This window comes from Mirounga angustirostris, unplaced genomic scaffold (genome assembly GCF_029215605.1).
Source record: "Mirounga angustirostris isolate CCGP_5_RB_7025 unplaced genomic scaffold, mMirAng1.0.hap1 SCAF_8, whole genome shotgun sequence".
Taxonomy (NCBI): Eukaryota; Metazoa; Chordata; class Mammalia; order Carnivora; family Phocidae; genus Mirounga; species Mirounga angustirostris.
In genome coordinates, this window is record NW_026991716.1 from 86,701,686 (window position 1) to 86,717,773 (window position 16,088).

The 16,088-nt window shown below is 35.2% G+C and overlaps 1 protein-coding gene across 1 annotated transcript in view; it reads right to left on the bottom strand.

The window, feature by feature from the left end:
* ASCC3 (activating signal cointegrator 1 complex subunit 3) overlaps positions 1-16,088 on the bottom strand; it is a 357,501-nt gene that overhangs the window by 113,527 nt on the left and 227,886 nt on the right. The window contains exons 27-30 of the mRNA XM_064597919.1: positions 14,850-15,016; positions 14,595-14,740; positions 14,348-14,468; positions 11,991-12,133 (exon numbers count right to left, since the gene is read on the bottom strand). Coding sequence (XP_064453989.1) covers positions 11,991-12,133; positions 14,348-14,468; positions 14,595-14,740; positions 14,850-15,016 — 577 coding nt within the window. The remainder of the gene's footprint in view (positions 1-11,990; positions 12,134-14,347; positions 14,469-14,594; positions 14,741-14,849; positions 15,017-16,088) is intronic.

The following is a 16,088-nucleotide window of genomic DNA, read 5'->3' on the forward strand; positions in this document are numbered from 1 at the left end:
GCTTTATAATAGTTCTTAATGTATAAAAAGCATTGCATAGAAACAAAGTAATATTTTAATCATATACACATCATGTTATTTATCAACTTCCCCCAAACTGAATGCAATATGTAAACAGTTCATTCTGTTTCACACAGTATGGTAACCTGATATTCCTGAATACTCATTTTATAAATTGTTAAGCAAGGATATGGAAATGTATTAACATAAATCCACTTTACCTTTAAAATTAGCAAAGGATAAGTAAGCTGACTACATATGTATGCTATAAAGAAAGGTGCTTGTCTTGTCTCATAAATTATATGTTAGCCATCCTCAAGTGACAGCCTATTATCCATTTTTTTGTTCAATAGTTCACTGCATAAATATCTTCAATTTACACTATCAAGAAATAATTCACTGATATTCTTGCTGTGACAATTAATTTCAGGGAATTTTTTCAGTTTCATAACTTAATAACAGTAATAATTTTATAACTTGTATAATTTATAGTGTTTCAGGGCAATGCCAATCATACCCCTCAAAATATACCATTTACTATAGGAAAGCTAAGGAATCCTATGGCAGGAGATTTGGTGAGGCATTAATATCTTGTCCTTCTACATCAGGGAAGCTGTTTCTCATTCTCCTGGCCCCCTCTTTCACATAAATCAATGCATTAAAAAGAACTATTTGCCTATCTGAACTGGCAAAGACCTAAAATCCTCATGAGGACAATTACAAAAAACAACTTCATTTATTACACAGTTACTGTGGATGAATTCTGAGTTATTTGAACATCATAAAAAAGCAAAATTTATAGTAATGGTAGTCATTAAGCATAAGATACTACCAGGACAGCCTGTTTAAGTTTGAAAATATAAACTATTGATTAAATTCTATATACCTTTGATTAAATTACATACTTAGAATGTTTCATCTTGATCATGATGTAATAACAAGCAAAATTTTTGAGAAACTTTGGATAATGAAAGCTTAAAACATGGTAATACATATTATTTGTTGAGTACTTATTATGTTTCAGGCATTGTGCTTAACACTTCACAAAGATTATCACATTTAGTCCTTTACATAAAATAATATAGCTCTAATGTAACACTCAATTCATTTACACCATCCAGTATATTTCAAATTAAAAGACCCAGCAATCCTGAATACTACAGAGTAGACTCTCAACCCTGATTCCGTGAGAGAATTAAACCTCACAAAAAGTATCTGAATTACATTCTTTTTAGTTTTTCCAAAGATAGTACCATTCTAGATGGTTACGAGAAAAATTCACTTACTACATGCAATGGATGTCTTAAGACATTAAGGCTTAATTCTTGTTAAGTAAGGCTGCTGTAGAATTTTAATAAGAGTAATTATGATAATTAAAACATTGATAGAGGAAGTTTTAATTCCATAGTTCATTTCTGTTCAACCAACATTTGTTGTAATGTATAGGTATCTTTCCAACAGTCTTTGAAATATGTCTGACTACCTGATAGTTAAACCAAAAAAAATTATTCAGATTATACGTAAAAGAAAAACAGATCTATATTCCTCTAAATAGTGGCTTTTTTTTTTTTTTTAGGGTGATGGGGGAGGAGGCACATATGTAAACTGTTGAACCAATTACTTTAGCTTAATAGAATTTTTTTTATACTTTAAATTTGTTATACTCAAAAAGCTTTTGTAGAAATACAGGATTCCATTTAAGTAGATACATTACTCTGTGCCTGAAATACATTCCAGTCAGAATATAATTCAGTGAGTTGATGACAATGCTGGCTCCAAAAGAAAGGAGGAGGCCAGACTGGACAAGAATGAGCTAACAGACTGTACAGCCCAGTTCTGTCCCTTTGAGTGTGATATATTGTTTCAAGATGCTAAAAACCCATACTTTCTCAAAGCGTATCTGTTGTGCTGGTTTTCCCATTTTCACAGAATCCTCATTATCAGAAAACTCTGTACTCTTTTCAAAGCACGTCAGACTCAGACCATATGCCACTGAATAATGCTTATCAACTGTCTAAAATGCTCAATAAAAGATGCAGCATACAGAAGAATAATGAAAGTTACGAAGACTTTTTAAAAACAAAGATAATTAAATATATCACATCTGGTACAGATGTTAAAGTTAAAACATTTCCTTACAATTACCAAGTGTTAATTTCTTTCTTTCTTTCTTTCTTTCTTTTTTTTTTTTTTAGAGAGAGAGAGAGGCAGAGGGAGAAGCAGGCTCCCAAGGAGCAGGGAGCCCGATGCGGGACGCAATCCCAGGACGCCGGGATCACGACCTGAGCTGAAGGCAGACGCCCAACCATCTGAGCCACCCAGGCGCCCCAAGTGTTAATTTCTTAAAATAAACTTCTGTATGATAAACCCCACAGACTGAAGGGGAAAAAACTAAAATGAAAGAAACGCTTTAGAACATCCTGCTGATCTACTAAGGGAAAAGAAATTTAAAAATAATAGTAATTAATTAAAGATAGTAAGTTTCCAATCTTTGCCAACACTCCTCATAATATATTCCTTGCTGTCCTCTCTGAAGCCCAAAACAATGACTCCTCAAATGATTTACCATACTATTAATATATGTAATTAAACATACGATTACATGTGAATTACATATATAAATGAAATCTAAACAATAACATGTAAATCTTTGCTATGTCTGCTAAATAAACACAATACTATTTTCAGTGTTTCCTTTTTAGCTTGTCCTAATTCTTAATGATAGCAATATCAAAACTGGTTTGTAGGGTGAAATATTAAAGATTTTTCCTTATTAATGTTTCTAACTTAATTCACTATGCTATTGGTAGGAAATCCAAGTCAGTGCTTCATATTTATTCTGGAATATACATTTTATGCTTATTTCCACTTTTGGAGAGTTCAGATTCTAACACATGTTTGGAGAACATGTCCATATATTGAAAAGCTTTTAAAATGCAGATAAAGCTGATGAAAGGGATGTTATAAAATTAATTTGCTAAAGTAGCATAATTTTAAATGAACAAATACTATAATAATATGAATTAAATTTGTGGAGGAACATAAGCAAAATATTATAAAAATAACAGCAAATTTAACCACAGAGATTCCAGCAAAAAAAACATCTATTTATAAGGTATTCAATGGTGCTGTACCATAATGGTAATAACATTTAACACTTATTGAACATTTACCTCTGTTCCAGGATTGTTCTAAGTATATTACATAACTTAATGCATTTAATACTTACAACAATCCTCTAAGGATAGGATTATTATTATTATTTTTTTATAGATGAAGGGGTAAGGCTCAGAGGCTTAACACCCAACCAAGGTCAAGTAGCTTGTAATGGACAGTCAGTATTGAACACAAGAGGCCTGGCTCCAGTCCATGTTCTCAACCAAAATACCAACTTCTAATTACCACAGGAATGTGATATACTTAAAATAATGAAATCATTCATTTGGCTTAAGCCTGGGCCTCACTGTTTTAGACTGTGTGCAAAAAACAGGTTAGACTTGAAATAATGAATTGTGTACCACACTCACAACTGGGGAGCTATGAAGATGATTAGCAAATCTATTTATTCTTCAGTATTTGAGTATTTCCACTCCTATGCCTAAAAATTAAGAATATCTAAAAGTATCTTCTTTTATAAATGAAAATATCACCACTCACGACTGAGAATGACACAGTTCTTATTGGCTGCCCATGTTTGATATTGTAGCTACTGACTTTTCTGTCTTTACTGTATATTTCCATCCCTATCAAAACACATATGGGCACTGTGACTTTTCCATTTTCTCTAGTCAGTGTGTTGCCAAAGATTTCAGTTACTGTATGGCAGAGAGAAAAAGCTGGGTCAGCTATCCCGGTTTTGAGTTTCTGAGCTCCATTTATTTCATGCTATTGGGGAAATTACTTAATTCTTTCAGTTTCAATTTTTGTATCTGTAAAACTGGGATAACAAGAACAACCCTCCCAGAATTCATGATTAAATGACTTAATATAAGCCTTTAATGAACTATATAGTAGTCTATAAATATGTCAATTATTACTAAGCATAAGACCTTTGCCTCTTCTTCATTAAGACATGCATGATATCAATTATGACAAAATAAAACAGCCTCATGTTTTGTAGCTGCTCTGAATTGCACAACTGCTCCATGAGGACCAACTAAGTTCAAATGTCCAATGCTCAGAAAATCTGTGGATAATGTCTGTTTTGTTACTTAATATTTTGTTAGCCTAATAATTTCTCTACTGGTCAGTCACTAAGAGGTCTGAGAACTGATCAAAATAGAAAGCACCTGGGGTGGGACTTTTGTATCATAAGCTAAATCTATTTTGGTTTGATAATAGAACAGATTTTCGAGTTGAAAATGTCATTACCCTATATTAAATTCAACTTAATTTCTGATTTTCAACAATCTCAAATCCATCCTCAAAGCCTGGTACTAACGTTTTACCTATAAGGAAGAGGTCAACAGATAGGCTGAATGAAAAACCAAATGAATCAAAAGAATGATAGAAAACTGCTGTTAGGGGCACCTGGGTGGCTCAGTCAGTTAAGCATCTGCCTTTGGCTCAGGTCATGATCCCAGGGTCCTGGGATGGAGCCCCGCATCAAGCTCCCTGCTCAGCAGGGAACCTGCTTCTCCCTCTCCTGATCCCCCTGCTTGTGCTGTGAGTGTGTGTGTGTGTGTGTGTGAAATAAATAAAATCTTAAAAAAAAAAAAAAACTGTCATTAGTAGAAACTCTACCAAATTTGAACATGTGGTGATTTTGAGTTGTCAGAGATGCTGCCTGCCACGTTCATCCAGGATGTCTGAGTACTAAATCCCATTGGTGTTTCCCATCTCTCTCAGCTCCCATTAACATTTGAAGTAGTTAAACCCTCCTTCCTTCACAAAACCCTCTCATCTACAATGTTTTAAGACTTTGCTTACTGACATCACCTTCCCAGGCCCTTTGCCAGCTCCTCATTTTTCTACCCAAGCTCTACCTTGAGTCCCTCAAGGCCTGGCCCTCTGGTTCTCCACACACTGTCTCAGGCTCTCATGTGCTTACCTGGGTAAAGGCTGCTTCTATGCTGATGCTCCCAGTTCGTATGTTCATTTCACATCTCCTGTGGATTTTATAGACTTCCTATATCTAACTGCCCTGAGAGTCTTGGAAATACAAATTAACATCCAAAATAAAACTTTTTTCTTTTTCTTCCCCCCGCCACCCCCTTGGCTCAAATCTGTCTTTTCCTTCCTCTCCATCCTCTACTTTCAGCTCTCTTCATTTCAGTAAACGACACCATTATTTACTCAGATGTTTAGAGTCAATAACTGGGGAGTTATTCTTGATTCTTTTCATTTTCTCAACCTCCATGTCTCACCTATCAGAAAGTCCTAGTGAATCTAGGCCAAAACATCTTTCCATTCCCACTGTCACCACTCTAGGTGGCCCCTAGGTCACGACCACCATCATTAATTCCATGCTTAACCTCCACTTCAATCCATTTTCCACTAAGCAGCAAAAGTGATCTGAAAATGCAAATTGAGTATGTAATTTGCCTAGCTTAAAACCTTTTAATTCCCTGAGAGAATTACAGACCCCCCCCTTAGATACCTGCTTGGTTTGTTTCCTTGCTTCCTTTAGTTCTCTATTCAAAGCTACCCTCATCACAAGGGCATTCTGTACTTCCATCAATGTATAACATTTTACTATTCAGCACCCTCTTTTCTCTTTACCCTGCTTATTTATTTTTCCACAGAAATTATCACAATTTGACATATTTGCTTTTTATCTAACCATCTCCATAAGAATGTTAATTCCCAGGGTAGGAACTTTACCTAACATGCAGAAGGAGCTCAACAGATGTTTCTTTAATAAATAAATAAATGACTGTCTTCCCATAGTGCTTGGAATCAAAATCCGAGCTCTGTAACCATGGGTCTAAGGTCTTACATGAGCGGGCTTCTGCCTATCTCTGAAACTTAATTTTTATCATTTTCCTCCTAGCTTATTCTGTTCCAGCTGAGCTGCTCTCAGTTCCTTTAACATCCTGTTCCCTTTACCTGAAATGCTATTATCTTCTCTCATGGTGTAGCTAACTTGTTCTTATGCTTTGGTTCTCAGCTTAAACGTTATCTCCTTAAAGACGTCTTCTCTGCTGACCATTTTATTTAAAGAAGCCCCACATCCCCTTATCATATTTCATTTTGCATTTTTATAATAATTTTTATAATATTAATATTATTTGCTTCATCATATATATTTTTAAATTTCTATCTAGTTGAGCTCCTTGAGAATTGGCATCAGTTGGCTAACAGAGTGCTTGGTAAAGCTGTAGATATTCAATAAATATGTTACATAAATGAACACTTTACAAATTCTGGTAAGAGCTGCCTATTGACTTAAGTTAGAGGATTACTCTTATGGGTATTTTTGATGTGGGAGACAAAAAATGCCTAACTCTGTGATACCAGGTAATCTTGCAACTGAAGCTACCGATCATGAACCAAAGCTATCTGATCTCTCCAGCTATACATGTGGGTGTGCCGGCTGCAGTCCATCATTAGTAGAAATAAAAGGACCAGATGGAAGAATATTATGAAAGGTAATTCATGAACACTCCACGTGTGTGCCTTTTCCTTCCATGCTATCCCTAATTCAACCCACTGAGGCCCCATGGGTATTTCTTACGTCAAATTGACTGAAAAAAAAATTACAAATTACAAATGGCTTTGCATAAGATAGCAGCACCATATGAAGTACACTGATGTGGTGTCACAGCTCCTTTTGGGGATGACTCTCAAAACAGCTAAGTGTCAAGTATTTCCCTGTCACTTTACTGCAAAGAGATGATGTGAATTGATGCTCCACACTTTGCTCTGTGGCTATGGGTTAGTCAAAGGGTCAGGAGCTTGACAACAGTGCTACTGGAAGGCAGATGGCAAGAAAGGCACAAGTTTTATGTGGATGAAATTCTGGAATGGTCCCAGAATAGACTACCTATATCCCATTAAGATGTTTACCAAAAAGTTAACAGCAGTGTGGACAATGCTGTTAACAGTCAAGTGGGCAAAATGACCACTTCTAAGGATACCAGGCAGTCTCCCTCCCAGATTCCAGTGTTTTGTGCAGTGGGGTTCATGTACTAAGTGGTGCCATGGTGGAAGAGATGAAAACTATGCACAGGCTAAGCATGGACTTCCATTTCCTCAGGCAGACCCAGCTATTATGCCACCAGTGCAAACATCCCTAGGCCCATTATAAAGTACCTTGCCCAGGGCACCAGAGAGCTAACTGGCAGTAAGAAGATTATACTGGATCCTTGCTATCACAGAGGGGATGTCTATTTGGGATGATGTCTACAATGGACACTTTGGATTTGGATTCTCTTTCCTGCCTATTGAGTGCTGCCAGTAGCCTCAATAGTAGGATTACTGAACACTTTATACATCATCTAATATCTCGTATGATAATGTTTCTGACTGAGGAACTTGCTTTATAGAGAAAGATTAAGGCGATGGAACCATGGGATCCACTGGTCTTATTGCATCCCTCATTACCCAGAAAGAGCTGGCTTTATAGAAGAATGACTCAGAGTGGGAGCTAAGAGACATTGCTTTGGCAAGGTTGGGGTGCTCTCTTGTAAAATGAGGTATATGCTCTGAAGTAGTAATCATTAAATGATACTATTCCTCTCATTGCCAGAAGATACAGTAGTCAATATGTGCAAATGTTTTTTTGCAGTCACAGCTAATAAACCATTTGGAAAATTTTTGTTTCCCTTCCCTATAAATCTAGCTGTGTTAGTTTGGAGGCTTAACATCCAAGGGATGTAACAATTTACTTAGAAGCTGAAATAGCCACATCTCTCATTGTATGGGGTAAACAAGCAAAATGTGGCCATAGTGTAGTTTAGGTAACCAATCCTGATAAAGAAATTGGGTTATTGCTACACAATAAGGGGAGGGAAAATTTGGATAGACCCTAGAGAAATCTTCTCACACTATTGTATCCACTTGAAAAACTAATCAAAAACTTTTAAAGCCTTATATAGTAAGCATATATAAAAAGCCAAATTCCAACGTCTCAGGAATGTGGGTTTTGGCTACTACAATGGATAAAGAATATTAATTAGCTTAGAGGCTGCTTGAAGAAGTGTGCAGGTGATGGATGGTAGAGAAAATAAATCACAAATGTGTTTGGCTCCCCGACCAAATACGTTTGGACCTGTGTTGCAAAAAAATACTGTGACCTCTACCTTTGCTATCTCATATATGCTCTAAGCATATTTTAACTAACGTATTTTATATATTTTAACTAATTGAAATGAATAATGTATTGGTTGTGGGTAACTTTATATTTTAGCCCACTGGCTAGAGAATATTGAAATGGGATGGCAAAAGAACCAGAGTGACTGGATTTAACCAGCCAACATACTGTGAAAGATTATCTACAGACAGCCAGGGTCTGAGTATCTCCTCAGAGGTCAGAGAGGGGAAGATACTCCCTATTCCTGTTGCATGCCTGACAGTGAAGCTCAGGCATTCCGGTGTTTCTGTCTTGGATTTGAAGGTTGAGAGGGTAATGTAAAAACCCAACCACAGTTTGAGGTTAATGGTGGAAGCGGTGGTTATTAAACTGAGAATCCAAGTGACATGGCAGCATATGCCCACAAACTTTTGAAATCATTTCCTGATGAGAAATATGGAAGGGTATTACTTTTGGGGTTTCCCCATGCTGCAGTATGATTTCACATCAATGATACACTTGAAGGGGTGGTCCTGCTTCCTAGTACTTTGAAGATTTACTGGATTAAGAAGATAGATGGATAACTTTTTTTTTTTTTTTTTTGCCTTTGCTGATCCACCCACCTAACCTACCTGGTCCTGCCGCAGAACACCAATCTGAAACTGTGCAAGAAGCAGCAATAGGAATTGTCACTAAGCTTCTAGTCTATACTATTACGGAAAGTAACTCTCATAAAGATTAAAGTGTTAAAAAAGTCCTATTTTAAGGTAATTAGTGGATTCAACAACTGAAACACCTGCTTTATTGGTATAATCAGATTGAATTTGCATAGCAATCAGTTGCAAAACCTCTGACATTTTGATTTTAAAGGTGTTGACTTTTAGAGGAAAGACTGAAACAAAACCTGGATTGTCTTATTATTGCAATGGTCTTGGTGAAACACAATGTCCGGAAATGACATAATTTCTAGCTGTCTTATTTTAGCAGTGAAAAACCTACAAAATAGCAGAAACCATGCTAAGTAAATTCTACGGTTTCTAATGAACCTTGGTGATAAATTTTTGTGCTGAGGAAAAAAAAAATACAAAACAGAGAAGTAATTCTACACAATGGCTGAGCTGACCACAGTTTCTTAGGTCTCATACATTAAAATAAAAAAAAAATAGTAAGTGTACTATAGCTGGGAAGAGGACATGAGGTTCACATTTAAGGTTAATATGAGTCACATACGTGCAAAATGCACAGCCATGCACACACACACATATGCATTTTGAACAAACATCTCAAAATGTATTCAATAGGTATGTACTTTGTACCTTGACTTCAAAGAAAAGTGTCCATTTGGAACATTTTTAAGGATAAGACACAAGAGAAAATATATTAAGCCTAGACAGATGCTGCACATAAACTGTTAATATTCCATCAATCTATTTTTCACCATTTGCTTCCTAAGTTCAAGACACTGTTAGACACAACAGGGTGACTCTTTTGAACATACTAGCTGAGTAAGTGAATAAAAGGACAAGAAACTTTTTGACAGAATTATTTTGATCTTAAATAAAGATTTAGTATACACAAACAGCATTAAGGAAGTAATGATGAAACTTGAAAGGTAACATGATAGCAGTCACTCTACTTAAAGGAGTCATGTGATACCTTTTATAGGAAACTAATATTGGGGTCTGCTACTTACCAGTGAATAAGGTCACCTACAGGCCTATACAAGAACATTTCGAATTATTAGTTAACTAGTATTAGTTAACACACAAACGTAATAGATACAGTATCATCCAACTGGTCCACTAATCCTAAATGACTCATGAGAAGTGGAAAGGGAAAATATGCCAACTGCTGAGACTGGACACTAGTGGGTTAGAAACACTGTTCTGACTCTTCTTCTTCAGGCTGCAGGAGATGAGAAAGGGGAGATATGGAGAGAGAAGGGAGACAATGCAACAATTTTATTACTGATTTCATCTACTTTTTCATCATAATTCCAATGACAAAAATACTTCTAAAAAACGAGAAAAGTACAAGAAAGGAAAATCACTATCTATAAATCTATGGAGGGAAAGAGGACTATCTACCTTTAGAAGTAGTAGAAAGAATCAAAAAGAATGATATCAACTATCACACAAAATGCAAAAACTTCTTTTTTTTCTTTTTTAAGAGAGAGAGAGAGAGAGAGTACAAGCAGGGAAGGGAGGGCTGAGGGAGAGAGAGCATCTCAAGCAGGCTCCACACCCAGCCACCCAGCCTAGTGAGGAGCCTGGCGTGCAGGGCTTCATCTCACGGCCCTGAGATCATGACCTGAGCCAAAATCAAGAGTCAGACACTCAACTGACTGAGCCACCTAGGTGCTCCAAAATGCAAAAACTTTTTTTTTTTAAAGATTTATTTATTTTAGAGGGAGAAAGAGAGAGAGAGAGAAAGAGAGAGTGTTGGGAGGGAGAGCAGAGGGAGAGGGAGAGAGACACTCAAGTATACTCCGAGCTGAGCGCAGAGCCTGGCGTGGGACTTGATCTCACGATCTTGAGATCACAACCTGAGCTGAAACCAAGAGTCAGATGCTTAACTGACTGTGCCACCCAGGCACCCCAAAATGCAAAAACTTCTATTTGTAAAAAGCTACTAAGACAAAAAGACATCCAAGGAATTAGCAAAATTAACTAATAAAAGCAGACAAGAGATTAGTATGTGTGTATATGTATATAGTAATAAATATTTATGGAAAAAAGTGATATATGAAATTTCAGGGGTGTATGTGTATTTTAATTTGCCAGGGCTCTCACACAAATCTATAAGAAAAATGCTGTGCTGAAAAAGATAAAAGTCCAAAGGAATGAACAGACAAAAAAAGAAAAAAAGACAACCAATAGTAAACAAATATATGAAAAAAAGTTCAATCACACAAAAATCAAGATGTACATTAAAATAATAAGGAATATTTTACTTGTAATATATCGATAAATTACAACAAATGAGGGTGTAGTAAAATTGTTATTTTATTCTCATATACTGCTGACAATACATGTATCAGTGGGAGAACATCAACTGGTACAACCCTTTTGGAAAATAATTAGCAGTGTATATGAAAAGCTATAAAAAATCCATATTATTTGACCCATTAATTTTAAATTTATACTGAGGAAATAAGTCTAAATAAAGAAAAACCTATAATAATAAGGATGTATGGTTATTTATTTAATGGGATAGCCACATAATAGACTATAATTGCATAGACAAAAAAAATTATAGTTGCTTCCAATTTTAATGATGGTTACTACTTGGTTAAAGGATAGGTTAATAAAAATATTAAAAATAAAAAAACAGATTTTTAATTTTTACATTTAGTGTTTTCTAAATTTTTGAAAATGGTCATTTATTATATATTCTATAGAAAGTTAATTTTGCAAAATTGATTCTAAGTTCCATGAGGGCAGTGAACACTCCAATAGAAAAACAAATATGATTATAATATACATAGGTGATGATGTTAAAGGGAAGAGATACAGAAATAAATATGGATATAAAAGTAAATATTTACCAGAAACACAGTAGAAGAAAATACATCAAAATATTAATAGTGTTAAGGTGGCAGTATTATGCATTTCCTACTTTTTCCCTAAATTTCTGTAACGTTATACTAAATTTTGTATAGATTAAAACTAAACATCATTAAATATGTAATTTCCATTATATTAAATACAAACTAATTTGACATGTATAAGAAATAGAAATAAAATAGATTGCTTACCTCTCTTTCATCCATATTCAACCACTGCTTTGGATCTTCTTCAGTAGCCAGAAAGGCTATCAATTCCAAAGCAGTAAGACGAGTTTGACGTCTTGATGAGACAAATATCAAAACAGGTTTGGCTGGAGAATGGCTTCTAATTGCTATTGAAAAGTTGTGGAAAATAAAAGGGTAAGCTACTTACACCAGAATCTGCATGTCATTAGGATATCAAATGGATGCATGAAACTTAATGTAATTGATTTAAGTGAATTCTTAATTTGGTCATGAAATTCAGCATTGTTTGTGGTATGACTTGGACCCAACAGCATATTAGAGAAATGGTAGGAAAGGAAAGGTAGCTGAACCCACCTTGGGGAGTACATTGCCTGGGCAGGGGAAATTTAACTGTGTCAGGTCTCAGTTCTATTCTGAGCTCCTGAGGAAGGTGACACTTATAAAAGCTGCGACCCTCTAGCAACAGCTGTAAACGAATACTCAATCTAAGGTTCAGTTTTCAGAGTTGTGTTTCTGCTCGCCTAAGCTATGATATTACAGACTTAATTGGTCCCGGAGTCTCGGGGAGAGAGTCAAGTCCTGCAGACTGAAGAAAACTCTGTTAAGAATAAAAGCCACAAAAAAATTCCTTTTATTGTTGTCAGTACCAGTCGATGGAATAATTGAGAGTTTGTATCAATAAACTAGTCAGAGATATGTCAAACGAAGGTCTTCTGTTTTCCTGAAACACGTGTAAGGTTTCAAGAGTAAAGATAAGAGAATGTGGAAGAGAGCTGAAGAGAATACCATGCCTGAATCTGTATGTGACTGATGGCACATGGAAAGTAGACACACAGAAGAGGAAATGAATGGTTTGAAACCTGAGTAATAAGACTGACAGAAAAAATTACCTAGAGAGCCACATAAATCATGTGACCTAACTGGAAACAAGATTTCTTTACTGCACATTGGCTCCAAAATGCTGATAAGATGGTACAAGTAAAATTTATCCTTATGTGTACATAGGTCTCTTAAAACAGAGATATTTAAATGTTTTATATAAAAAGTTCAACCTTCTTGTAATTTCTTGTTTGAAATGTGAGCTGCAGAATTTCTTCTTATGGGTTAAGAAACAAGGTTTGTAACAAAAATGTTGATATGACCTTGACTACATTTATGCCCTAAGAGTGAGAAGTGAAGCTATCATAAAATCATACTTCTAAACTCAAAGAAATATAGTGAGACACTGCAAGTATAATAAATAGTTTATAAGGACAGCTACTGTACTGATGTATCTAGAGAAGTGTAAGTATTTCAGTTATTTACTATTGATTTATAGAACACAAAATGCTTCATTTCAATCACTGGTATGCAATTGGCCATTCCTTAAATAAATATAAGCAATCACAACAATACATACCATGAAAAATAAACTCATTTATGCTATTTCTCACTCACAGTTTATCCGAATCTTACAGAATATAAATGGTAATGCTTTGATAAATCATATTAGAAATACAATGTTTAAAATACACGTATTAGTACAATATTGATATCTTTTGTACACATAATCATGAATGAATCTGTCTCTTTTTTAAACCTCAACATTTAATGGATTTTTGCTGCTGCGAGAACAGGTGTGGCTGAACAGCTCACGGCAGATTTATTGTTCATTAGTGATTTTATACAATGCTTCTGTGGAGGTGTAAATAATCCGAACTGCCAAGACTGGTCTCTAGTTCACAATCAATACTTTGCTTCTGTCATAAGGCTAATTACAGCAGCTAAAAAGTCACCTCACAATCAACAGCAGTTCACATTAGAGAATTTATTTTGGAGGTTATTTTTAATTGATATGATAAATATTCCTTATGCAGCCTCAACAAAACATGTTTCAATAAAATAGGAGTGTTATTCTTAAATCTTTCTTGCTTGCCTAATTTGTTAGAAAGGGAAAACCAAAAAATAAAAACACAAAAACAGAAGCATTGTAAAAAAAAAAAAAAGTACTGAAATTTGTAAGTTTTATGGTTTCTGGTAAAGATTAAGATTATGAGATATTTTTTACACTTAGAGCTCCTATTTATCATTTGTTCAAGCTACTACCATAAGAAAATAACTTAATAGATTAAGAATGATTTAATTACTTTTAAAAAATACATTTTTTTCTCTACTTCCAAGACAGTATCATCTATGAAATCTCTCCAATTTTCAATAGTTAATTCAGCATACATTTTTATGCCTTAACAGCTGCGGCATAACCTACATTTGTAGAAGTTGGAGCAGTACCACCCGTTCAAAGAAATCCAAATTATCTGGAATGCATTTAAAGGCTACCACACAAAATGGCTGCTATTTCATTCCAAGGATCTGAAGCTTACCTTGAAATGTAGGCTTATTCATACTAGCCATACGAGGACAGTAATGTTGACCTGGGAAGCCTTGAATGTGAACTTCCAGTGGAACCGGACGTACTGATGGTCGGAAGTTGAACAAGCCCATCTAGAGTAAAAACGAGAAAGAAATCATTTTCAGTTTTTATATTTAAGTTTATAATGTTATGGTGCCTCTTTAATACAGCCACCTAAGCCACAGTATTAAATGCTTATTTATCAATCTTCCACATACCTGATGAATATTGAGCCAGTCAGCAAGGTCTCTGGCATTAGCTAACGCGGTAGATAGTCCAACTATTCTCACAGGCTTTTCTGTGTGCGAGGAGATGAAATTTGTTCGAGATACAATGACTTCTAGAACAGGGCCTCTTTCCTCCCCTAGGAAATAGGAATAATACATGTTAATCATTTAGCAGGTCCTGATACCAGCTGCTGCACATTTCAGAGTCAAAATGTGTAAACTGGTATCACATAGCATGGTACCCACCGAGCAGATGGATCTCATCGATGATGAGAATAGTGACTTGCTTCACATAGTTCCTATTCTGCCAGCTTCTACTGACTCCATCCCACTTCTCTGGTGTGGTGACGATAAGGTCAGCCTTAGCAATGGATTTCATATCGGGAGTCACATCCCCGGTTAGTTCAATAACTCTGGAAAGGAAGAAAAACGACTCCTTTCTCAGATAACACATGACCTTGGAAAGGCAAAAATACCTTTCAAAATAAAATTTTATAATGCTTAACCCTACTTTATCTCCCTTTGATTTCTGAAAGTTTTTGTGAGTCCAAAATACGTTTCTTAAGAATTTTAAGAGAATGTATAAATTCAAATAACTGATAATTTAACTTTTATGCGGATATGCGAAGGTGTCAAACTTTGCTGTGATTATGCTTACAAAGTCTCTGCCCTATGTGTTTTTATAGAGTTGAACTCATACTTCCTTCTCCATAGGTTGGAATAAACACCTTTCTAATTACGGGTAAGTGTTAACTTATTAAGACAAAAAGAAGCATTCATTAAGAATATAATTATGTGTAAGCTTCATTTCTCTTTTCTATAGGTATTATAGGCAAATTCAAACATAATAGGACATAAATAACATATGCTGAGGCACATATGTGCTGCCTCATTCTAAGAAGACCCCAGTTTTACAGAGAGGAAGAGGGTCTGGAGGCCAACTCTAAATTTCAGGTAGCCCCTAAATAATTTTTCCATCTGTCTTAATCCTCAAAAAACAAAAAGAGGCAAGATTAGTTCCCCCAAGTATAGTGTTCCCAAAGCTTTTGCTTATTTTTATTCATTTTTTATTTTTACATTTTATTATTTTGAATATGCACTATACTCAAGTGTGGTGAACAGTCTCTGTAACGTGTCTATCTTCCAATCACCTGGTTCTTGTTCTAAAGCAATCACATATTTATATCCTTTGCCATTTAAAAAAAAATAAATGATAGGATGCTTTACTTAAAACCATTTTCTATAGTATCTCTGGAGATCATTCCTTCAGTATATACAAAGTTCATTCTTTATAGAATGACAGAATATTTTGCTTGTGTAAATGTACCATAATTTATTTAGTCATGTTCTATTGGGCACTCAGGTTACCAGCAATCTTGCTATTAAAAACAATGAATAAATAACCTTGGGCAATACTAAAATACCTTTTTAAAAGTCAGGTTCTTTAAATGGATTTCTATTTTTCTGTAAATTGTTTACATGCAA